Raw genomic sequence first — 27,305 nt, forward strand, 5'->3', positions numbered from 1 at the left:
GTAACGCTCAGGACTGTAGAGTTAGCGCTGATAGCAAACATCCTGCTGAGATCATTCTTCACAGGAAGGAGAACCTCTGATTGAAACTACATCTGTTTTCTTCCTGACACACAGAGGGTCAAAGGTGATTTGGAGGAAGGTATCGTCAGTGGTTATTGTTGAGGAGACGGGAAGATATCTGGAATAATGCCAGAACGATATCCATATGTTCCAGAACAAAAGTTGAGTATCACACACAGGATATATACGGTAAATCCCCCTCATCAGAGGCACTGTTTTAACCCCTCAATTACCCCCATATGTCCAAGAGCCACCATGCTGTAAACTGCAGAAACACTGGTCAAAAGGTTCACAGACAGAACTGCTGTCTTTGACTTTTAGGAATAAATCTAACTTCTGCTGAAGATTATATAATGTCCTACATTTCACTGCTAGGATAAATATATTACTTGATGGACTAGTGAAAAGGGCTCATCTCTTAAGTTGTATTTCAGTTGGTTCCTTTTGAATATCTTACACATATTCTACATCTCAAATCTGACCAGTTCTATAACATCTTGCAACCTTACTTCAATTTCTGTGGGCCTGATTTGTCAGCTTTGATTTTAAAAAGGACCTCCTGAACTGTGTCTCCTGCAACATCCTGTGCATTTAAAAAAAAAACTAAGAATTGTTTCTACTACAGGGCACAATCCAAAAATTAGGACTTTGGAGCATTGACTGAGAACAATGATGAAGTGTGTGTGACAGATTCAAGTCTTGGCTAAGGAGAAAAACAAGTGAATTCAAGAGTACTGTCACATTGTAAGCCACCATGTTTGCTAAAGCACAGCCATTATCCATCCTTATGTATCCTTTCATTTTGATGGATCCGCAAATGCTCTTCTTAAAAAACTGTATTGTCACTGTCTCTGACGTTCTATCTCCTCCACCTAGCAGAGAGCACTGTCTTCACTCTTATCAGTTATACGTTTATGTGAAAAGATATGTGTAAAGATTCAGGTTACAATGTTTTAACAAGTATGCATATACTAATAGATAGAAAACAGCTAGATAATGACTTAACTAGGAGAGTTTATCTGCTTTCAATCAGATTTTGCTGGCATGATATATTAGGCTATACAAAGGCAAATGTCTCGATTATAGCTCATGTGTCAAAGATTCTGTGCACTGACTGCAGTTTTCCCCTAAAAAAACAGAAACTAAGCGACTGTTTGTAATTCACCTCACATTTGAGAGCGAGGCTGCGGCACAACGGCCAGACTGACAACCTTATCCACAGCCGAGAAATAAAGCTAACTCCCTTGTGTTTCCACCTTCTCTGAGAGAGTGATGGAGTGAATTATTCTGCAGCTCCAACAGTCCATACTGATGAACCGTGAAATTGTGATTTGTTGGAGCAACTCTGGATGGAGATTGAAATTAGTGTTACTGACTAACAAGTATATGCACCACTAGTGACCGGCACTTTAATAGACCAGCTACTAGTTGATTCCCTAAATGCATGCATGAACTTTCGTTTAAACCCCAACCGAGTCATGATGAAATCGGTGTTTCTAGATGCAGAGATGAATAACATCCCGGCTAAGGGGAGTTTCAGCTAATGTAAGGAGTAGGAGCTGTTAAGAAGGAGGAAGTGGATTAAATTGTAGGGTGGTGTTGGGGTGAAGTCTTACCAAATCTCTGGGGCTCTGCATCTGCGGCTCAGCGTTCTAGAGGATGAAGAAGAAACACAATTATTCAAGCAAAACATATTTATTGACTGGAACAAGTGAAAATTAAAGGGGCCCTAATATGCTGATGTTCAGGTGTATATCAGTATGTAGTGTCTCTACTTTAAAGAGTCCTCTCCTGCTGATGTTCAGGTGTATATCAGTATGTAGTGTCTCTACTTTAAAGAGTCCTCTCCTGCTAATGTTCAGGTGTATATCAGTATGTAGTGTCTCTACTTTAAAGAGTCCTCTCCTGCTGATGTTCAGGTGTATATCAGTATGTAGTGTCTCTACTTTAAAGAGTCCTCTCCTGCTGATGTTCAGGTGTGTATCAGTATGTAGTGTCTCTACTTTAAAGAGTCCTCTCCTGCTGATGTTCAGGTGTATATCAGTATGTAGTGTCTCTACTTTAAAGAGTCCTCTCCTGCTGATGTTCAGGTGTATATCAGTATGTAGTGTCTCTTCTTTAAAGAGTCCTCTCCTGCTGATGTTCAGGTGTATATCAGTATGTAGTGTCTCTAATTTAAAGAGTCCTCTCCTGCTGATGTTCAGGTGTGTATCAGTATGTAGTGTCTCTAATTTAAAGAGTCCTCTCCTGCTGATGTTCAGGTGTATATCAGTATGTAGTGTCTCTAATTTAAAGAGTCCTCTCCTGCTGATGTTCAGGTGTATATCAGTATGTAGTGTCTCTACTTTAAAGAGTCCTCTCCTGCTGATGTTCAGGTGTATATCAGTATGTAGTGTCTCTAATTTAAAGAGTCCTCTCCTGCTGATGTTCAGGTGTGTATCAGTATGTAGTGTCTCTACTTTAAAGAGTCCTCTCCTGCTGATGTTCAGGTGTATATCAGTATGTAGTGTATCTACTTTAAAGAGTCCTCTCCTGCTGATGTTCAGGTGTATATCAGTATGTAGTGTCTCTTCTTTAAAGAGTCCTCTCCTGCTGATGTTCAGGTGTATATCAGTATGTAGTGTCTCTACTGTGACATGTCTCCATTCTGTAATGTTCAAAAAGCTCTCTCATACTGCCTGTGCTGCAGCACCTCTTTTCACCCTCTGTCTGAAACCAGAGCCCAGTCTGCTCTGATTGGTTAGCCGGTTCTGTTGTGATTGGTCAACCGCTTAGAGATGTCCCGCCCCTTATCACGTACAATGTGTTGGAGCGCTAGCCAATAGAAGCTCTAGGGTTTTATAGTGATGACACTTTGTTACAAAAGTAAAAACAGGAGTCGAAAGGCAGGGGAACTTTGTGATTTTAGCCTTTGCAGACCATTGACAGGCACACAAACATATATATTAAACACTATAGGAAAGGGATAAACCGAAAAGCATAATAGGGACTCTTTAAAGAAAACAAGAAGCTGTGGAAAGGCTTATGGATAACTGGAAGCAGTGTGATGAGTAAAGGGAGATGCAGAACGAGAACATGATCAATCCCAGCAGACAGATGGGTGGTGGGAAGTGTGCGCTCAGACTTCAAATATAAACTGTGGGTCAGAAACAACTGCAGTGTTTGCAAGGACAGAAGGACAGTCTCCCACTGAGGACAGACTGTACCACGCACACTTTAACACACTCAGTCTGATCTCTTCTCTGAACGGAGACCTCTTCCTGTCCAGTTGCTGTAATCCATAAGAAACTCTCACTTTATACAGAAAGCTTTCGCCAGATGAAAAGCAAAAGAGGTTAACTAATCTATGTGAGCAACAGGCAGGGCATCGTGGACAGCTTTACTCACATATTCATCGATGAAGGAATTGCATGACGGACGCTTTGAACAAGACTTTGTTTACTGAGCTTTGATCTTGAAACATTTGCACTTAGTCTGATATTCCTATATTCAGCATGCCCTGAACAAGGTCGACAAACATACTAGTGATACTGAGGAAACTGTCCTATTTTAACTTTGACAAAACCATGATGATCATGTTTTATCGTGTTTTTATCGAGTCAATTCTGTCTTTTTCACTAATGTCATGGTTTTGGAACCTGACTTTAAAGAGCAGAAACTCTCTCAGTCAAATCATAAAGGGGTCCAGCAGGCTGATTGGTGAGCCACAGCTAAACCTGGAGACCCTGTACCCCAGGCAGTTACAGCTAAACCTGGAGACCCTGTACCTCAGGCAGTTACAGCTAAACCTGGAGACCCTGTACCTCAGGCAGTTACAGCTAAACCTGGAGACCCTGTACCTCAGGCAGTTACAGCTAAACCTGGAGACCCTGTACCTCAGGCAGTTACAGCTAAACCTGGAGACCCTGTACCTCAGGCAGTTACAGCTAAACCTGGAGACCCTGTACCTCAGGCAGTTACAGCTAAACCTGGAGATCCTGTACCTCAGGCAGTTACAGCTAAACCTGGAGACCCTGTACCTCAGGCAGTTACAGCTAAACCTGGAGACCCTGTACCTCAGGCAGTTACAGCTAAACCTGGAGACCCTGTACCTCAGGCAGTTACAGCTAAACCTGGAGACCCTGTACCTCAGGCAGTTACAGCTAAACCTGGAGACCCTGTACCTCAGGCAGTTACAGCTAAACCTGGAGACCCTGTACCTCAGGCAGTTACAGCTAAACCTGGAGACCCTGTACCTCAGGCAGTTACAGCTAAACCTGGAGACCCTGTACCTCAGGCAGTTACAGCTAAACCTGGAGACCCTGTACCTCAGGCAGTTACAGCTAAACCTGGAGACCCTGTACCTCAGGCAGTTACAGCTAAACCTGGAGACCCTGTACCTCAGGCAGTTACAGCTAAACCTGGAGACCCTGTACCTCAGGCAGTGACAGCTAAACCTGGAGACCCTGTACCTCAGGCAGTTACAGCTAAACCTGGAGACCCTGTACCTCAGGCAGTTACAGCTAAACCTGGAGACCCTGTACCTCAGGCAGTTACAGCTAAACCTGGAGACCCTGTACCTCAGGCAGTTACAGCTAAACCTGGAGACCCTGTACCTCAGGCAGTTACAGCTAAACCTGGAGACCCTGTACCTCAGGCAGTTACAGCTAAACCTGGAGACCCTGTACCTCAGGCAGTTACAGCTAAACCTGGAGACCCTGTACCTCAGGCAGTTACAGCTAAACCTGGAGACCCTGTACCTCAGGCAGTTACAGCTAAACCTGGAGACCCTGTACCTCAGGCAGTTACAGCTAAACCTGGAGACCCTGTACCTCAGGCAGTTACAGCGGTTATCCAGCTCCATATTAGACCATGACTCCCACCCTCTGCACTCAGAATTCAAGCTTCTTCCTTCGGGCCGGAGGTTACTTGTCCCAAAGAGTAGAACGAAGCTGTATAAAAACAGTTTTATCCCAGCAGCTATTGCACAGATTAAGTGTCACACAGAGTTTTCCTTCTTAAAATGTTTCTGAACTATGTTGAGATTTGGTTGAGCAGGGTATGCTTGTACTTTTTACGAGTCCTTTTATTAGAGATGTGTCTGGTGTTTGTTCTTAGTGTCAGGATGGATCCCTTGTCTTTTTCTCTGCCAACAAAATGTACCTGCGGGTACAAATAAATAACCTGAAGCTGAATAATCTTTTGAGGCAATTAACTCAATCTTAACTTTGATTTAAAACTGACGTGTGTGTATATATAATCTTACAAAAATCAACTCAATTTGATCAATCCAAAAATAATAGGCTGGGGTTTTACTTCATTAAAAAAAACTAAATGTGATTTTGCTTAAAATGTGCAATGCATTAATGATAGCCACTAGCTTAGTAATTTAAATGTGCATTGGCAATTCTTAGTAACTAATGTCATGATTAAATGTTATTTGCAGGGTTATTATAATTTCAAAAAAGGTGATCAAATAGGAAGTCTAAACAAAGCATACTATTGTAGTTATAGCAATGCACATAGCAAGTCTTTTGTTGGAGTACCATTCATGTGGAAAGCTTAATAACTAATTGTATTTCATTACATTATTTGGTTTAATACATTTTTAGAAATGTCTTCAAATAGGAAGTCCAGCTTGTCAAATAACTAAAGGATCAAAAACACAAATGAATATACGGTCTGTTGTTTTACACATGCTGCAGTTTCTAGCTCTATATAATATAACAGCTGTTGACTTTGTGTTTTTCATTACACTCCATTAGGGTTAATGTATGAAACTCAGCAGCTGCCATTTTTAATCAAACTAATTGGCCAAGGAAAAAAGTGCTTTTTCTTTTTAAAAAGCGTGTCTTGTCTAGGGCTGAACGATTAATCGATTTTAAATCGAAATCGCGATTTGAAATGATGCGATTATCAAATCGCAAAGCCTGCGATTTTTTGTAACATATTTTTTATTTTACTTTTTTTTTTATTTTTTTTACAATTATTATTTTTTGTTCTTCTTGTGTGTCAGTCATCCACACCAATCAGAAGTGCTGTGCTCCACATGTACCAGCCATTGCTAACCAATCAGAAGCGGCCCATGATAGAAGGTGATAGACAGATTGATCCAATCACCTGCCAAGTGCTTCTGAAAGTGCCTGCCCTTTCCAAATGGCTTCCAATGGAGCTTTAGATGGTTTGGTGAAACAAACCATCTGAGTCAGGTTAGTAATGCTCCATCATATGTTTCTATTACAGGGTGAATCTTAAACTGAAGCTTGACTTTAAAGCAACCCAACGGAAGTTTCATGTAAGTTTAGTTCTTTCACTCGTAGCTCGGGCTGCGGGGGTGCTAGAGACGGGAGTACGTTGATACGACCTTCCTAGCCGGAGTTATGGCCCCATTTTACAATAAACTTCCGTTGGGTCGCTTAAAAACAAATATCGCAAATCGAATCGCAATATTTGTCAGAAAAATCGCAATTAGATTTTTTCCCAAAATCGTGCAGCCCTAGTCTCCTTTGTTTTTACTACTTTACAATGTATGTATTGCTATATTTTCATGAAATGACATGCTATTTTTTACGCCCTCTCTCTTAAACCCATGGAAAATGCTTAGCCCTGCACAAAGCTTTGGATAAAGACCCTCGCTGCTCATTTTGTTCGCTGGACCTCATTTTGTTCGCTGGACCTCATCTCCCTCGAGTCACATCTCCACCCTTTCACATCTCCCTCTCCCTCTCCCCTCTCCCCGGCTTACGACCACAGATCAGATCAATCCTGCCGTCTAACTAGCAGCCATGCAGAGTCAGCTGGACTCAGAAACCCAGCGCTCTAATCTGAAGATGAGTATCGACCATGGGCACTTCCTCTCATCAAACCAGGCCCGTGGCGACAGACAGCCAATAGGGTCTCTGCGTCTCCTGCTGTGATAATTGTCACCAATCAGCCGTTTGATTGACACTCCTTGCAGGCGAACTGCTGCTTGTGCCTCTAATGATGAGGAAGGTGCTGGGTGAGACCATTTTTTACGACAACAGAGGGGGGTTTTAAGGCTGTTTGCGGCCATAACTCATGTTGCAACTCGATGAAGCGTGTGTTAAAGCCAGGAGAGATAGCAGAGAATCATTGACGTCGATGTGGAGTAAACACCAATTTGATTAAAAGCTTGCTAACGCTGAAAGAATATATATATATGTATATATATATGTATATATATATGCGATTAGGTTTTAGTGTTCTGCCGCCTTGATTTTGCTTTGACCATTACAACTTAGACGTAGCCATATGTGTGGTTGATCAAACCTGATTTTCTGCAAAGGTAATTACACATAACATCTGGCATCATGTTAAACACAACCTTAAAGAAAGCAAACAGTTGTAACAAACGCACTAATGTAATGTGTGCATGAATTACTGAAGCTCAGAGTGACATCTGTCCGGACTGAGTGACAGCAGCAGCGACACAAAGGCTGAGTGTAGTTGTTTGTAAGATGTAATGTGGGAGTTTTTTGGTCCTTATTGATATTCAAGCCAAGTGTGTTTTTCACTCTGCCCTGCGTCTGTCTGTTCATCCCAACATCCATCAATCTGGAGAGGAGGCTCGGAGGAGAAACGCAGCGAGAGACGGAGCAGCAGAGAGAGGGAGAGGGAAACAAAGAGAGAGGAAGGAAGAGGTCGAAAGGGAGGGTGACGGATAAAGAAAAACAGACCTTTGTGCTATATACCCGAGTCCAATGTATGTTTCTCTCAATTCATTTACAATCGGCCAACAGTACCTCTTTAAATTCATATGGTCTCTTTAAAAAACCATGGTTTACTTATGTGCTATTTTTTTGTTTAACTCAATGTGTTTTTCATTATTAATAACCTGTGGATACTGAGTTATCATTTTTTATTTTTTAATAGAGAGAGAGATGGATAAGATAAGACTTTATTAATCCTGAAGGAAATTGTTGTGCCAGAGTTACAGAAATACAATAAACCCAGCAGCATAATAGTGAAACTGTACACTAACAGTGCCGTAAAAGAGTAATTAATTATCTACAGGAAACAGACACGGTATTATATATATAATATATATATATATATATAATATTCACATTAATGATGTCATTAATGTGAATATTAACAGTATTTAGTAGTGCAAAAAAAACGTAGTGGCAGATACGTAATTGCACGTTATCATAGCACATTATCAATAATAATAATATTGCACATAGCAGCGAGTGTTTGATCTGCACTATACTTCTGCTTTCCCGGCTGCGGGACACATAAAGGAACTCTGCTTCTGACCGGTAAGGAGTGAACGTGTGAGGAGATAAAGAGAGAAGATGGAGCTCTACAGGTTTCCTCTGAGGCGACCCACAGCTGGTAATAAGAGAGGAGTGCAGCGACGAGGCGGGACAATCAATCTGCTCGGCTAGCGTGTTGCGTTAGCTGGGGAATCACCGGGGGGATTAACATACTCACTACACACACACACACACTCATAATCTATACCCATCCATGCACAGGGGACTGTATGTATGTCATGAAGGGATGTGTGTGACGCTGACAAGATGAAGGGTTGAAGGAACGTTCTGAGGAAGGTGGAGGATGATGATAAACGCACCACTTCTCTGGGGAGGAAGGTGTCCTCCTGCCGAAGAACCAGCAGTACCACAGCCCCCCCCATGGGTGTGGCTCGAAGCAGAGACACCACTTCCTCCTGGGTCCGTCCGTTCAGGTCCACTCCGTTCACCTGCACAGGACACACAGTGACAGGGTTCACATGTATACAGTGGTAGTGGTTGTCGGACGTGGGGGATCGCCGTCCCCCCACTTATTTGGAGCCCCCACTTTTTTGAAGCATGATTTTTTTTTTTAATAGTCTAATAAATATAAAATCATTGCCAGTGTTATCAGTTGCAAGTGTGTATTTGTTGTAATAATGACGAAAACACGATATATTTCACAGTAATTATAATAAAAACGTAGCTCAAGCAATCATTTATGCAACTTGATTTGAAGCGTGTGACCAGGTGTCCCACTTTGTACGGGACTGCACACACAGCATTTTTATCATTTGTCCCGCATCCCACAAATTGAGACTATGTCCCGCATTGAAGTGACAGTCGCGCAGAAAGGCCGGCTCGGTTCGCTGACGGCCGGCACCGCCCTTTATTATTATATTTTTTAAACGGCATCATGTAAGTTGCGCTGACAGTGTACCCCCGTTGATAGTTCACGAGCACGTCCATAGTGTCTTTCTCCCAACCCCCCCCCCGCCCCGTCCACCCAGTAAAAAAATCCCACTGCATTTATATGAGGGGATATTAGTTATATGTGCTTATTGGAATGTTTTAAACCAGATAAAAGCAGAACAATTTAACTTTTGTTGTCCAATGCATTGATCATCAAGATTAGAGTTAAAAATAAACCTGTAATTCAAAGGCTTTATAGTTGTGTGCATTAACTCCATAGAATCAATGTTTTTCAAAATAATTGTGTTTCAGCACAAGGTCAAGAGTATAAAGTGAGTGTAAACATGTATTTGATTTGATTATAAGATGCCCATTTAAAAAAGGTAGATGGAAATTAGTAGTAAAATCCATCAAAACCAGTACCACTCATTTTGGGGTCACACATTTCATAATTGCGTTTTGTTCACCATTAGAGATTCACACATGATGCGTTTAGTTTGACTGCACGTTCACTTTCTCACCTCCAGCAGCCTGTCTCCTGCTTTGAGGCGGCCATCTTGGATAGCAGCTCCCCGAGGAAGAATGTTCTTCACGTAGATGGGCGCCGAGCCGCCGATGGGAACGTCTCGAGAAGTTATACTGAAGCCGAGTCCCTCTGGACCTGAGGGGAGAGGAGAGGAGGTGTGAGGAGAGAAGTGAGAGGAGGTCTGATGATGGAGTCAGGTGTTATCTGGAGGCAGAATCTGAAGCGTCTCCTCTCCATCTGCAGCTCAAACTAATGTGAATGTTTGGATGTGGCTTTGATTAATTACATCATCCATTTGTTTCGCAGTAATAAATCAGAAGCATGTCAGGATGTTAGGAAAACACCTGGATAAAACAATCCATTAGTGATCATAAAAGTTGCAACTCATTTCAAGAGTAAAACGCTGAGACCAGCATTTACGACGGCAACAATGTGCCTTTCCATCGAACCAAAGAAAAGTGAACTTCCAGAATGTACACCACTGACTGTTTGGTCATTCTGGACAGTGTTACACTTTCGAAGAGTGCAAAAGAGAACAACATGCAAGAAGCTATTCTATGAGATGTGTTGCACAACCTTTTTAAAATGTTTTTCCATCCTCTTATCTGAATAGGAAACGGAAGAGTTTTTCTTTCTGTATCCATTTTACAACAAATGGCACCACCCACAAGCAGTCCCCACTAAACCAGCTGTACATATTTCATATTGTAATTCCATTTGATTTAGTTTGTATATATCTGCCATAAGATGTTATCCTTATGAAGCACTCGCAACACAGGCCTGTATGTCATGTCATCATTAATCCTAACAATTTCCTAATATTAAGAAAGTTAAATGCAGGAAATGAAGATACACTTTGTATCCTGTGAGCGGAGAGATCAAGTAGATTTATAGTGAATAATCGGAGTGGGATATTTTGTGAGCCAAGACAATTTCATGCTTTTAAGTTGTACGACAACAATCACAAGCTGCCAGTAAATAAGTTCAGACTTGTATTACTTTAGTCTGATATTTAATTGAACCCAGAAACAAAAAAATCTAAAAGTAGTAAGAACAAATTACAGTCTGTGTGGTTACGGAGGGGAAACTAATATCACGATAAATCATAGTTTTATTCCAGCATTTCCGCATCTGTCAACATTACATTACATGTTACTTGTTAGACGCTTTAATCCAAAGCGACTAACATACTCAATCCCCTCAGGAGCAATTTGGGGTGTCTTGCCCAGGGACACAAGGACATGCTGACTGCAGTGGGGTTTGAACCTGTAACCCCCTGATCCGAAACCAACGCACTATCCCACTGTGCCACACGCCTCATCAACAAGTTATCAATCAAAACACACTAAAGTCCATCCGTCTCCAAAAGCATCCCACCTAGAAACATCCTGCTCTCTGAGCGCTCTGATCAAGGTACTTCATTTTTTTAGAGAAACAAAGTGAATATAGAACCAATCAGCGCTCCTGCAGTCTCAGAGGACTGCCCCTAATCCCCGCTGCCTGTGTGACTGAGCTGATGCAAAGGAAATCAGAACACTTAGCGATTCTGTTTCACATCCTCTACTAATCCCCTGCATTGATGAGCCAATCAACTTCCTGCAGGCAGACAAGGTGTAATGGCCTCCGGTAAATGCCTGCAGTGTTCCTGGCTTTAAACAAGGAGGAGCATCGTTTAAAACTCGCATTATCATGATTGAGACATACCTACGAAGCAATTTCCTGTGCGGAATGGGATTCTTTGATTGATTTTAATATTCAACGGGCTTTGCGACGAGACCGGTGTCTGATTCAAGCTCATAAACAAGGCGGGAGTTTAATCTGCGCTCAAAGCTGTGGGCTTAAATCGGTACTCAAAAGCAACACGGAGTCGCCAAACAGCCTCTTGGGAGTCGCTGGTAATCCTGCTGCAAATGTCTGCTTCAACAACAGCAAACAAAAGGTGGGAGACGATAACATATTTGACTGAGAACATAACAGATCTCCTGGCAGATTAAAGTACTTGAGATGTATGATCAAGCAGACACAGAAAACCAGAGATAAGTCTCAAGCTAGGATGTATAAAGAGAACTGGATACAGTTGCTGAGTGGTGCATAAAGTGTAAAGTGGACCAGCTGTAGATTCAATAAGTTCTCAGACCATTCTGGGTCTTGGGCCCATAGACTATGCACACTTGAATTTTCCTTAAGCCCCGCCTCTGATATTCTGGTCATGGTTCAATAAAATGTATGAAGCCAAAAATTAACTCTGGATTCAGCTTTTTAAACCCTATTTATTTACAGAAGGGATAGTAACTCATTATTTGCACTGAGTTGTTTACACTTATTTACAGACTCCATACCAATTTTAGTTATTAGGCGCTTTCACACTGGAGTACTTTTCCCAGAAATAGTTCCGATAGTTCCTGGGATGTTGCGTTCACACCAAAACATTTTTGTGAAGCCGCCATTTCATTTCCTCGCATTAGCATTATTAGCATTAGCCTAGCGCACCAACGGAGAGACACTAACTTATGGCAACACAAAATAAAACGTGGGATCGGTGGAGTGATGAGGAGGTGTCGGCGCTTCTGGCGATTTACCCAGGGCTTCGGGTGGCGATTTACTGCCACCTAAAGTCCCGGACTCCGGGGGGCTCCGGGACTTAGGGTGGCAGTATACACCGTGAAGTTGCTTGCAGCCTGCCAGTAAACCCAAAGCAGCAGAAGAAGAAGTGACGTCAGCGGCTTCATTTGCGTAATCCTCCCTCAGGGACTTGTGAACGCGATTTACTAGATAGTTCCGGGGAAATAAAAGTTCCGGGAACTATTCCTGGGAAAAGTACTTGGTGTGAAAGCGCCTAATGGAACAATTATTTTTGGGCCTAAGTGATGTCAAGGACTAGAACAGAAGTATAGTTCCATTTTCTTCAGCGACCAACGCACTTAGTTGGGGCTCAATTTCGGATTACTTCCCTTATAGTAAAGTGCCATGTTGTGTACACTTACATAATGATGTGTGTAGCTGTGTCTAAATACGTACACGCCTGCTGTGCGCTAAGCAGTATTGACGATAAGCTAGCTACCAACCAACGATCGTTCACGGTACTAAATCGTTACATACTACTCATCCACCCCTAATAATCAACAAAGGCTTATTTTTTAACACAACTGTAGTAGTATGTTAATCGAATAGTGAAAACAAAATGTATAACTATTATTCAAGTGCTGTGTTTACCAGAGCAACTGCTAACGTGGCTAATCCTACAACTTCCGCTACGTAGCCAAGATGGCAGTTGTTGAGCTTGAGAAGTGTCCAGCGGTCCACAATAAATGTTTGAGCGTTATAGGTGTTCTCCCAGTGCACTACTTTCTATTGGGATGCACTACTGCACTCAAACCAGCCCATTAAAGTAGGCGACTTGAGACACAGCATAGGATGGAGGAACAAGTGGAAGTAGCCGTCAGCTGGGATGGAATATGCATCAACCAGCTGCGTGTTTTCATGTTTTATGTTCTGGCTTCATGCTAGCCCCAAGAGAGGGGGCAGATTTGGGGGGGAAACTTCAACTGGCATATGGTGCAGCCCTGTCAGACTCTTTGCTTCGGCATTTGACAGCACACAGGCTCCAGCGGCTGCTTAGCAACAAGCTATCTGGCCCTGAGACCTGGCACCTGCTCTCCTGTTGGCAGAGGGTTGCTCCACCTGTGCCAGCTGTCAGTCAGAGCCTCCGCCGAGGAGATGTCACCAAAGTTTTATTCCTCTCTGAGTTTCCACCTCCTGGACGCATCAGTATGCTAAACTGCGTGTGTGTAAGCCTGTTACATCATCATGCTCACACTGCTTATAACCAAGTCTGAGCCTTTTCTCCTCAAACGGTTCCTACTCTTGTTTTTGATGCGCCAGGATGGGAGTTGGGACATTGCTTGTTTATTCAGTTGGAATAGAAACACTAGCATCCCTCTAATGTGTAAAGCCTGATGAATGCAAAGCATGAGAGAGAGAGAGAGAGAGCGAGAGAGAGAGCGAGAGCGAGAGCGAGAGCGAGAGCGAGAGAGAGAGAGAGAGAGAGAGAGAGAGAGAGAGAGAGAGAGAGAGAGAGAGAGAGAGAGAGAGAGAGAGAGAGAGAGAGAGAGAGAGAGAGAGATTTTCACAGACCCTCAGGAAAGAATTAGATGATACTTCCAAAACAAAATGATGTAATATATCATGTAGGGAGGTTTTTTTCCACAATAACAAAGAAGAACTTTTTAGATAAAGGAAGTTTCAAATGATTCTGCGTTTGAAGAGAAACTAAAGATGGACTTATCAATCATTTGCTGTCTGTTGCAGGAGATTGCCCTAAAGAGTGGTGCCGGAATAGCTCTTCAACCTTGACATGAGTCAGCATTTTAGCACTTTTGGGCTCTCTCGTCTGGAAGTCAATGTTTTTTTTAATGAGTATCTGTGGGCAACACCAGCTGATGTCTGAAGTGTTCAAGTGTCTGTGGTTGCAAACAAGTGTCTACTTACGACTACTAAACGTCATCACGCCGAACATTAGCTAGCTTTAGCTTAGCGGTGGTGACGTGAAGTCATGTGACCGTGATGTAGTTCCTGCTAAACAAAACTTATAAGTAGCATAAACGTGTGTTTGCCACAGATTATATTTTTAGCAATATTCCAAAATCCAATAGAAAATCCCATTGGCATTTTGTCGAGGGAAACCTTGCAATGCTTACTTCCCGGTTGGGCCTAAAAATATGTGTTTTTAAACATGACTGAAACCTTTGTGTGAACGAACAAACTAAATATTTCAAATGTGTTTTAACTGAGAATCGCAGCCTCTCTGGGCACTAAAGTAATCCTTTGCCCCACCACACCTTTCTTTAGCTGGATGTTGAGCCTCCTCCCGACCTTTTTGGTGAACCCTCCCGTTGGCGTGGCGTTCAGCCCCCTCTGAGGGAGGGGTGTGTGTCCTGTGGGAGGCTTGGCTGCGTTGCCCACCGGGTGAGTCATAGCGGGGAAACCCTCAGTCTGATCTGCTGGAGGATGGGTTTGAGGATGGGGTTGAGGATGGGGTTGAGGATGGGGTTGAGGATGGGGTTGAGGATGGGGTTGAGGATGGGGTTGAGGATGGGATTGAGGATGGGGTTGAGGATGGGGTTGAGGATGTGGTTGAGGATGGGTTTGAGGATGGGGTTGAGGATGGGGTTGAGGATGGGGTTGAGGATGCTGATGGGAGTGTGGGTGCGTTTGAGATCCGTGTCGGGACATCCTGTGTGGGGCGTGATCGTTTCCGGACACGGTGCTTCCGGAGAGAGAGTCGGGGCTGAAACGTCCCGACACGTACGCAGGGTTCCTCTCGGCGTGGGACATCTGCTCGTAGTGCGTCTTCATCGATGTCGGGATAACGTGGAACATGATGACGGGAGAACGCATCGCCTGGCGGAACATGTTCTGAGCTCTGGGACAGAAAGAAGGGGGAGAATTGGAAAGAAGAAAGAGTTGATCATTAGATTACATTGACTTTATTCATTCCGAGCTCCTCTCATTTGGAATCGTCTACCATTTGAGATCCGCGAAGCTATTTCCGTTGACTCCTTTAAAAGCAAATTCAAAACCCATCTGTCTTCCTTGTAAACTAATTTCCATCACCTAGTTTCAATCTACATTACCATCACTTAAGTCACATGCTTTTATCCCATGGCAAGAGTTGTTGTATAATGTTTTCATAATTGTTATGCTATGACATTTGTATTTTGTTTTTGTATTTGCTTTGTACAGCCCTTTGAGGCATTTCTTGTGATTTGGGGCTATGATACATTTTGATTTGATTTGATCACACTTCACAGCAGATTGTTAAAGGACATACCACATATAAGTTGAAGTATATTTTATACATGTTAACATCAAGAACTATATTTTTCTTGTACTGCATATTCTATAGTATAAAATGTATAGAATAAGTTGGCACATTCTCTCTCAATAATAATAATAATAGTGGTAAAACAAAACTGTCCGGGACAAAAAGGGGCGCCAGGAAGAGAATTGGAAAGAAGAGAGAGGGTTGATAATTAGATTGGAATAAATTAGATTGAATTGATTTTATACATCCCAAAATAGTAACTATATATTTTTTTGTGTTGCATATTCTATAATATAAAATCTATAGAATCTCTCTCTATAATAGACAAATCTACTGGTACAAGAAAAGTCGTTTTTTTACTTAAATGTAAATTGTATTAGACTTCCTTAAACCCTAAATACCTTTCTCATCAATTGTTAACTACGCACAAACTTTCCCAGCGCTTTAGAAAACCCATCTCAGCCCACCTGACATGTTAATTAATACTTATTACCAGCGTGAGCGGCTCTAAAAAGAGACCGAAGCCCCCCTCAGCTCCATCGCATAATCCCCTCATTTAGCTCCAGATGAAGAAGACCTCTATCTGTCGGATAGTTTTCACCAAATCCTCTTTTAAACCCCCCCCCCCCCTTCCTTTCTCATGTACAGTAGGTGTGAATGGAGACTTATGCTGGCTGTCAGTAGCAGCCGAGCCTCGTTAGCGCCACCTGTTTCAATAAAGCACATTTCAGTGTGGCTCTGACAGCTGCACGGAAAATACCGGGGTCCGAGAATTTCTATTGCTCCTGAATAACAACTACAATGTCTGTCCCCCCCCCCCCCCCCCCCCCCCCCCCGAGAGACTTTAGTTGTGAAATTCCTGGCCCGTTTTTTCCCAGGCACTAATAACGATCCCTGAGGGTCGGTCTCGGCATCTTTACGAGTTCAGAATTAATCGTGTAGCCGAGAAGATGTTATAAAATAATGCTGTTAAAAAGCAACTGTTGCTGCTTCTGTAGCAACACTGTGTATAGATGCCTTATTCACTGTTCCTTCCTTCACTTGTAACAACACTGTGATATGTATGTATATATACACTGTCATATATGTATGTATATATACTGTCATATATTTATGTTTATATATACTGTCATCTATTTATGTTTATATATACTATCATATATTTATGTTTATATATACTGTCATATATTTATGTTTATATATACTGTCATCTATTTATGTTTATATATACTATCATATATTTATGTATATATATACTGTCATATATGTATGTATATATATACTGTCATATATGTATGTTTATATATACTGTCATATATTTATGTGTATATATACTGTAATATATGTATGTATATATATACTGTCATATATTTATGTTTATATATACTGTCATATATGTATGTATATATACACTGTCATATATTTATGTTTATATATACTGTCATATATGTATGTTTATATATACTGTCATATATTTATGTGTATATATATACTGTCATATATGTATGTGTATATATATACTGTCATATATGTATGTGTATATATATACTGTCATATATGTATGTATATATACTGTCATATATTTATGTTTATATATACTATCATATATTTATGTTTATATATACTGTCATATATTTATGTTTATATATACTGTCATATATTTATGTTTATATATACTGTCATATATTTATGTTTATATATACTGTCATCTATTTATGTTTATATATACGGTCATATATTTATGTATATATATACTGTCATATATGTATGTATATATATACTGTCATATGTATGTATATATATACTGTCATATATGTATGTATATATACTGTCATATATTTATGTTTATATATACTGTCATATATTTATGTGTATATATATATACTGTCAAATATGTATGTATATATACTGTCATATATTTATGTTTATATATACTGTCATATATGTATGTATATATACTGTCATATATGTATGTATATATATACTGTCATATATTTATGTTTATATATACTGTCATATATTTATGTTTATATATACTGTCATATATGTATGTTTATATACACTGTCATATATTTATGTGTATATATATACTGTCATATATGTATGTGTATATATATACTGTCATATATTTATGTGTATATATATACTGTCATATATGTATGTCTATATATACTGTCATATATGTATGTTTATATATACTGTCATATATGTATGTATATATATACTGTCATATATGTATGTATATATACTGTCATATATTTATGTTTATATATACTGTCATATATTTTTGTTTATATATACTGTCATATATTTATGTGTATATATATATACTGTCATATATGTATGTGTATATATATACTGTCATATATGTATGTATATATATACTGTCATATATTTATGTTTATATATACTGTCATATATTTATGTTTATATATATTGTCATATATTTATGTTTATATATACTGTCATATATTTATGTTTATATATACTGTCATATATTTATGTGTATATATATACTGTCATATATTTATGTTTATGTATTCTGTCATATTTATGTTTATGTATATATATATTTGTATATACTTGTTAAATTCAACATGTATATTTTGTACTTTCTTGATTATTTCTAGTCTTTGAATTGTGTCATTGTACATTGCCTTGTCTCTTTATGCTGCTGTAACACAAACATTCCCAAATAAAGTACCATCTTATCGTATCTCTCTTATAACACTGGTGATATACAGTATATACTTTAATGTTAACATTTAGTAATGATATTATTGGTTGCTATCGCGCTACTTGTATTACTTTTATCAGGATGCTACACATGATTTAATGTTGGATGTGTGGTTATATCATTTGTTGTGATTTAATTCTTATTTAATGTGTAAATATGATTTTTATTTGCACTTTCCCTGTTTTAATGGTCCCATTTAAGACGTCCATTATGGCTAAACAGCAGGGTTGAGACCTTTATATATACAGTCTATGGTTGAGACACTATAATGTAACTGGGATTTGATATGATGACAGTCACATTTTGTAAATGTTTTGAATCAAATAAATATTCACATTCTACTGAAATTAGTGGAGAATACAAATCTGAAAAGTCATTTTAAATCCGCAAAAAACGAAACAATCTGTTTTGCAGGAACGTGAAAAATAATCAATATATTTAAAGAAATATTGTTTTTGTTGTCCTTTACTTTTTTTATATAATTATGATGGAGACCTTTAAATAACTGCATCTGAAGTCCCATGAGACACACACATCATATTTCACCTGTGTGTGTGTGTGTGTGTACAGATGTGTGCTTCTTTGCATAATGGTCGCCTCATGGGTGTATCACAAAGCATTGTATACAACACATTCACATATTTAGTATACATGTATGCTGACAGGTGAAAATCAAATCAAAAACAAGTGTGCATCGCTGGATTTTTCAAAATAGCGTTCAGCAGCTCACATGATATACGCAGGCATATAGAAAAGAGGGATGGGGGTAGCAGGTGGGTTTGGTTAGGAAGGTAATGAAAGCAGAGGCAGTGAATATTAGGAGCCTTGTTCCAATTCCAGACAGAGAGAAGTGTTACAACAGGAGTGGTGGAGAAGCTGTCACTGAAACACGAAGGCAGAGAGGATTGCTTCAGCCATTGAGGGTGCGACCTACAGGAATTAAACAGGGAAAGGTTAGCTTAGCGCGGTGACAGAGGAGAAGGTCACAAAGGCACAAGGAGGGAGGATAACAGCAGGAAGAAGCGCTGTAGGTATTAGACCAGGGAGGAAGGGAAGGTCGACCAAACAGGAAGTCCAGCGCTCAGCAGGGTCTTACTGTTCGAAGCGGATGTTCCGCAGGTCTCCGTTATTGATACGGACGATACAGTCGTTCTCCTGGAAGAGGCCCTGCTGCTCGGCCTTGCCTCCGTTCTCCAGACGCTTGACCAACAAGCCAAGAGTCCTGAAAGGTTCAAAAGGTTGTGTCAACAGGAGGAAAGACGGTGGGTTCAATATGGACTGAGCTGGTGGAGAGTAGGGGGTTCTGGAGTGGAATTACAACCACTGGACGTTTCTTTGATCAAAGCTTGAGGGTTTCACATTGGATTCCTGACAGCAAATTGACTTTGAAATGCTTCTCTTGGTTTCTAAAGCGCTGAATGGTTTAGGGCCAAAATATATTTCTGATGTCCTGCTGTGAAGCATCCAGAAGTCTGCTGTCTGTCCCCGGAGTCACAACTAAACAGAGAAGCAGCGTTCAGCTTGTATGCTCTGTATATCTGAAACAACAATGCAATGTTACTTTATTCTATTTAAGCTTATTGTACTTGTGTTTATTGGCCTCTTGATCATTGTTTTAAATGTGACTTGATAATGGGTTTATTTTTGTCTTAACGCTTGTTGCCTTGTCGCTGAAATGTGCTTGATCAATAAGTGTGTACCGAGCAAAAAGTAAACTAATATCATATATTAACATTCCCAAAAGGCTAATACATGTCACCTGAATATATGAAATTGCTGTATTTTCGACGTAATGTTATTTGACATGCTTTGTTCTGTTGCATATGTAATAGGTGGTGTTCTTTGATACACATATTCCTCTTCCTCTGGTCAGGTGGCTCTCCAAAATCAGCCTGTGCCATCTTAATGACATGCTGTTCCGTCTAAAGAACTAAATGAATAGAGGGATGGCTTGTTGCAGCCTCTGCTCAAACACGTACTTGAGCATACAGTGCGGTCCTGTCATTTACATCATCAGAGTACCGACGAGGCTTATGAGAGAAAGCAGTCGCATCACCTCAGGGTGCTGAAGAGGCTGTGTGGGGGCGGCTTCTATTCAAAGGTAATCAACGCTCTGAAAACTCCACGGTAGCTGTGATGTTTTTGCAGGTGTTAATTTTCGAACCCCGAGGACTCCTGCGTCACTATGAGCGCACAATAAACAAAGTGCTTTCAGTAAGCAGCACCATTAAGCTGTGATAACGAAAGGCAGCGAATATGTTCTATCAGTCTGTAGCACTTCAACCGTGCTGAGCTGAAAATGTTGTCGCCTGTAATCCGGCGTGGAAAACGGGCTTATGGCTCCACAGCCAGAGACTAACTGCACCTGAAAGGCCGCTTGACGGATTATGGATCCGAGTGTGAGGGAGAAGGAAAGACGAAACAAACCTAATCGAGTCTTCCCCGGAATAAAGTGTGAGTTTTCTGAGGAAGTACGAGCGAGTGTCTCCGAGGTAAATTGGGCTGATTTTAGGGGTTTAATGCTGGCCCTCGCCTGGGGCTTATAATTCAATATGAATGCGATTACGCAGAGGGCAGAAAAGTTCAGGAGTTTAACAAAGTTCAGAGACAATTCCACGTGAGAACACAATGCGGTTTTGCAGCGCATAGGCTATTTCTCTGATGAAAGCCGGGCATCTCAATCTTGGGATAACGACTACTCTGACATTTCCCCAATAAAAGAAAAGTGCATTATAAATGTGCTTTTAGGTTGATTAAGTCAGGCGGTGGGGAAAAGTGATCTTGATTTTCAATAAGGCACGACAGTGAGTTTGGAGTCGCTGAGTGTATTTGTGAGTCTCGAGGACAGAGTCAAACTGAAATAAAGTTGAGATGTTTGTGAAGCTGCTGATGGCAGAAAACTGCTACAAATGTAATAATATAACAACCTTTTACGTATTTAAAACTGTTTTTACACTCTTGTTCTATTCCTTCAATAATGAGAAGGAGATATTTAGCTCATAATCTTTATTGTTCTCATACTGCCAGTGCTGCAGCACCTTTGTTCACCCTCTGTCTGAAACCAGAGCCCAGTCTGCTCTGATTGGTTAGCTGGGTTGCTCTGTTGGGATTGGTCAACCGCTTAGAGATGTCCCGCCCCCTAGCCTATCACGTACCATGTGTTGGAGCGCTAGCGCGGGATTAGTTGGATCATAAACTCCAAAAACGGCACTCTGGGTGAATTTAAACCAGATGTTAAATTCCTTTAATTCCTTCACAGCTTTGATCCAGCTGTGTATGTGTAACTGAATGTTTTGGAGGGGTGTGTGTGTGTGTGTGTGTGTGTGTGTGTGTTGTGCGCACTGCTCAACGTATCCTTTGTAATGTGAAAAGCTGATGTGACAGCAGCCACAGAGAAATATGACAGTCACCTGCAAGCCCTAAACAAGCATGATTGATCACTGTAAACCAGCAAATGGCTTCATGATGTCTGCAATGCTAACCTGTGTGTGTGTGTGTGTGTGTGTGTGTGTGTGTGTGTGTGTGTGTGTGTGTGTGTGTGTGTGTGTGTGTGTGTGTGTGTGTGTGTGGGATTGAGGTTTGTTTGAGTGATGAAGTGATTGCACATGGGCATTAAATAGGAATGTATGGTATGCAAGCATGGTTGTGTGTGTGTGTGTGTGTGTGTGTGTGTGTGTGTGTGTGCGTGTGTGCGTGTGTGTGTGTGTGTGTGTGTGTGTGTGTGTGTGTGTGTGTGTGTGTGTGTGTGTGTGTGTGTATGTGTGTGTTGTAGACCTCAAAAAGCCCAAATGACTGCATTTAAAGCCTTTTTTACCAAAACAACAAATAAATGTTCGTCTACCAAACTGAAAAGTATTTAACTAAAGGGAGAAAGTGCTCCGTTTTCTCTCTTTGTATTTGTATTTAAAAGCTGTCGGATGTACCACTTGGGCTTTCTGCTGCAAAACTCACAATTATTTAATTTTTTTAATGGTGGAAAAAAGTAAAAATCCAACATAAGTCAAACTAATATTCCTCGATTCAAACACAGCATGTTTAAGGTCATAGCTGTCAATGTATACACTCATTTATGTATATATAATATTATAATATTAAGGACAGTTTATAATAAAACCTGCTTTTATGGACTTGTGTTTTGTATCGTGCACCTCACATACTCTTACTTCTTTCAACATCATGTTGTTGTAATGCATATTATTTGTTGTATCTTAATCTTGCGTCTCTCTAAATTGTGAATATTAACATCCCTTAGGTGGACACTCTTACGCCCGGTGGGTACTACATTAATGATGACCTCTGTAATCGTCTCTTCTTCTCTCCCGTGTGAAAGCACCATGGCTTCTCTCTGATATGTTAATATATTGTTTACCTGCGGTCCTTTCCACTGAAAGGCACCACGTGGATCCCCAGGGGCCCGCCGTCGTTTGACACCTCCACCAGTTTGATTATGTCTCTGGGAGACGGTGACGGATGGAGGGGGGAGGAAGGGAGTGCAGAGGAGAGGGGTGACACCATGTGGGGAGAAACAAAAACAGGAAATGAGATGATGATGTTGGTGATGGAAGAAAGAAAAATGACAACAACGGAAGGGTGTCAATAAATCCAAACGGAAAGCAGGAAAGAATCGGAGGAGACCGACAAAAGAAAGACGGTAAATCAAATCAATCTAACACGTGTGAGGGACAACAAGCAGCACTCACACATTAGACTGAACACACATGTCAAAGGGAACCGTCAGAGACTGAGGAGTGCTTTTTGTAAGGGTGCAAATGAACTGAATTGCAGATGTTGTACTTATTGGTAGAGGGGGAATCTTTAATCCTAGGATTAACACATGTCTACAATGTGTGAGACTGCCCTTCTTTCAGCAAAGGCAAACCACACGAGAAGTATTCACAAGGCAATGCTAAAGGGATAATATTAGTGAATGTGTGCCGGAATCAGAGATAGAGGGAAAAGCTTGTTGTATCACTCTGTGCGCTATGAAGTTACACATGATCTAAATATCTTTGTAAATAAGGAAATAAGTCGGACATGATATACCTAATTCAGATGATTGTGAGGGTTGATGAAGCCGACTATAATGCTTGACAAGCCTTGATCCATTTAGTAAACAAGCATTCTTGAAAGTTGTGTGCTTGTCCGCTTCCAAACATACCTGACAAATCATGAATTCAGGCTTTTTACAAATTGGCATGATACTACTGTATATTCATATCAGCTACATGTTGATCTGTTTATGGCAGGGGTGTCAAACTCAAGGTCCGGGGGTCAAACTCAAGGTCCGGGGGCCAAACTCAAGGTCCGGGGGTCAAACTCAAGGTCCGGGGGCCAAACTCAAGGCCTGGGGGCCAAACTCAAGGTCCGGGGGCCAAACTCAAGGTCCGGGGGTCAAACTCAAGGTCCGGGGGTCAAACTCAAGGTCCGGGGGCCAAACTCAAGGCCTGGGGGCCAAACTCAAGGTCCGGGGGCCAAACTCAAGGTCCGGGGGTCAAACTCAAGGCCCGGGGGCCAAACTCAAGGTCCGGGGGCCAAACTCAAGGCCCGTGACTTCATTCCATGTGGCCCCACAAGAGCTTGCAAAGAATAATATGTTTATTATAAATGCCGATTTACAGAAGCATGTTGTCCATAAACTACATGTCCCACAATGCATCTCAAATTAGAGTTTTATCTCAGAATTTCCTTTTTTTCTTCTAAATATGCCGTTTGTTTTTGTAAAAGTAACTTATTTGTCCAAAATGTCACTTATTTCTTTTCAATTTCACTTATTTTTTTGATTTTGACTTTTCTTCCAGAATGTGGCTTTTCCTGTTAAATCATTTTGTGACATTCTCACTGAAGAGACTTGCAATTATTTTCCCTAGACTTCTGCTTTCAGACGTAGTTAATTATGAAGTTATTACCCCATCCGATAATAATCCAATGCAGAGGCAATGATGTCATACAATACATTATTTTATATATATGATATATTTATATACGTATTTGTATATAGTCTTAAAGTTACAACCGGCCCTTTGAGTGCAACCTTAATGCTGATGTGGCCCGCGATGAAATTGAGTTTGACTCCCCTGGTTTATTGCAATACAATCAGATCAGAATCGGTTTATGTTGGGTTCATCTCGCCGTAGTGAACTAGGTAGCCATGCAAAGTGCCTTGTCGCGGGTAAACAGGAATAAAACAGACTTGCGTCAGTAATGCAAACTACTTGGTTGAACAAACAGCCTTAACAATGAAAGCTGACGGAGCCCGAGGCTGTTTATCATTTAATTGCATCCATATGCAGATGAAAAGTGTCGATGGCATCCGTTGACCCTCCGTTAAAAGCACTGAACACATTATTCACGGCTATTTGCTTTAGTGATGCAGCGTTCTTCACCTGATCGCCTGTGAAACATGCACACACAGGAACATTTGACAAGATGCCAAATCTAATCTGCCCACAGCTTTGATACAATGACTATGATTAGCTCGGGGAAAATGGGCCCCTTGTTGACAACTAAGAGGCGGGAGAAGCCAGAGTCTCTGGGAAATCATAGGAATAATAACAATACCATACCTGCATATTAAACTGGAAGCATGCAACAGAGCAAAATGAAAAAACACAACACAGTGGTTAATAACAGGAGCTGAGCGGTGAGTGCGTGGGAGAGCTCCGGTGGCGAGACGACGAGCAGTTTGCCTCCACAAAAGAGAATTATGCAAATCAGGACGCAGGGGTTGAGATGAGATTCTCCACAAACAACAGATTATTATACAGAACTGCTAGGCACTTGTTATGTAGAGACAGAGAGGAGATGGATGCTGTACCTGGTCAACTTTGAAGGGAAAATGTCGTTTTACACATTTTGTTATAGTTTTAGAAATTGTTCTTGTGATTGTGCTCTTGTGAAAATGACAACATCCCTCTCTGAATTGTTGATTACCGTGACTGACACGATGCCCTTATGTGTTGTCTGTTAACTAAGCCTCAATCTAGCACCACGACAAACTCAAGTGCTCAATGTGCGTTGTACTTTCTTGAATAAATGGACAAAAGTAGAGAGAAAGAGGAGATTTAAAACACAGCATTATGGGTTGTCGGGGTTATGCAGGTGTGTTGATGAAAAATGGGTTTGATAGCAAATCCTTCTCCATTCAAAAAAGTTACAACATATAAACAAATATCTTACGGACAAACACTAAAAAGTTGGAAAGATGGCTTGAAGCTGAATCCAGTAATAGTGTCTCGCTATTGGACAATATGAAGCAGGTGGGTGTAAAGGAAACACTAATGCAACTACACTAGGAATCTTAAGATAGGTCACTAGAAAAGAGTTGTCTCTTAATAAATGTTGGAGAACATAAATGCTTAGTTTCAGCAGGAAGGTGAGGACACGCTGACCTCTGACTGAAGCACTTACTCTAGCGACCTCACGGGGGTGTGGTCCATGCAGGAGTCTGCTCGACCAATCGGCTCGGTCCGACCGTTTTCTTCTTCTCTGGCCTCGTCCTCCTGCAAGAGAGCAAACGGAGCAAAGGCAGAGTGAGATACAGTCTGTCAGAAAGCGTTATCTCTATTGGTGTAAGCTGTCAGTCAAAACAAGTTGAGCCTGAATCAGGACTTGTGATGTCTGACTCTTCAACAACGTCCTTAACCTTCAAATACTCATTCAGTGGAGAAATGACGCCGACCTGACGCTGTAAAGTCGAGCAGATCGGAGGGCTTCCACAGGTGTAAAAATACATGCCCTTTAAAAATGATTATGCATTCAAAATGTCTTTGTTCTCGTCTGGTATCAACTTGGTCTGTTTGAACACACACACACACACACACACACACACACACACACACACACACACACACACACACACACACACACACACACACACACACACACACACACACACACACACACACACACACACACACACACACACACACACACACACACACACACACACACACACACACACACACACACACACACACACACACACACACACACACACACACCACACACACACACACACACACACACACCACACACACACACACACACACACACACACACACACACACACACACACACACACACACACACACACACACACACACACACACACACACACACACACACACACACACACACACACACACACACACACACACACACACACACACACACACACACACACACAGCAAAGAGGAGAAAAATGAGACGCAAAGAAAAGGTCATTAAAATTTCAGGGCGAAACCGGAGAGGAGAGACGAGCGAGCAGCGGCAGCCTCCCCGGCAACCGGCCGCCTCATCAGTATGAAAATGAGCCTGCAGTTACAGAGGCTGCTGTTACCGAGGCTGCTGTACGGTTGCCATGACACTTGGGGTGCCTGGAGGACGTACAGCTACAGCGTAAGAGTGAGAGTGAGAAACTGTGTGCAAGGACTTGTGACTGCCACCATTCAGGGGAGCAGTCTTCCCTTAAAGCTAGAAGTGCAGAACAGGAAGTCTTGGAGAGATGGAGATGCAAATTGTCAGAGTAGAGACACTTAATACACATATCAACCTAAACATGAGAACACCAGGGCCCCTTTAAAAGGAAGAAATGCTGTCCCTGCTGCTCCATCTCTCGCTATCTACCGTGAGGATACACATTCAGAACAGCAACAATCCTTCAGGAGGGTTATTTGAGAGAGAGAATATTATATATAGTATATTATATGTTGAAGACTAAGAAGCCCGTTTGATCTGTGGACAGCAGCACTGTCTTTCAAGATTGTGGACAGCACCATGAAGGACTTTAGTTAAAATATGTGAGCATTCATAAAGAGAATCTTGCCAAACAATGTAGTGTATAGTGCAAGCCTTTGATTTACTAACTGTATAGATCTGTTTCTCTTAAATGCATGGAGGGGCAAAGCACCCATGATCAGTTACAAGAAGACACAGAGGCCACATGAAGAGCAGAAGCAGAGAGACCATCACAACTCAGATCTAACACTTTTTCAATATGTATCAGGAGAC

General features: G+C 41.2%; 1 protein-coding gene across 3 annotated transcripts in view; it reads right to left on the minus strand.

Moving 5' to 3' along the window:
• LOC117549296 (partitioning defective 3 homolog) overlaps positions 1-25,795 on the minus strand; it is a gene marked incomplete at its 5' end in the record, with an annotated part of 34,402 nt that extends 8,607 nt beyond the window's left edge. Inside the window, 7 exon segments of one of the 3 annotated variants that reach the window (XM_034221067.1) lie at positions 1,677-1,712; positions 8,639-8,767; positions 9,731-9,870; positions 14,574-15,157; positions 19,393-19,518; positions 22,666-22,749; positions 25,704-25,795. In XM_034221067.1, the coding sequence (XP_034076958.1) occupies positions 1,677-1,712; positions 8,639-8,767; positions 9,731-9,870; positions 14,574-15,157; positions 19,393-19,518; positions 22,666-22,749; positions 25,704-25,795 (1,191 nt within the window). 3 annotated transcript variants of the gene reach the window in all.
• Between the last annotated feature and the right edge of the window lie 1,510 nt (positions 25,796-27,305).

Source organism: Gymnodraco acuticeps, unplaced genomic scaffold (genome assembly GCF_902827175.1).
Source record: "Gymnodraco acuticeps unplaced genomic scaffold, fGymAcu1.1, whole genome shotgun sequence".
NCBI lineage: Eukaryota > Metazoa > Chordata > Actinopteri > Perciformes > Bathydraconidae > Gymnodraco > Gymnodraco acuticeps.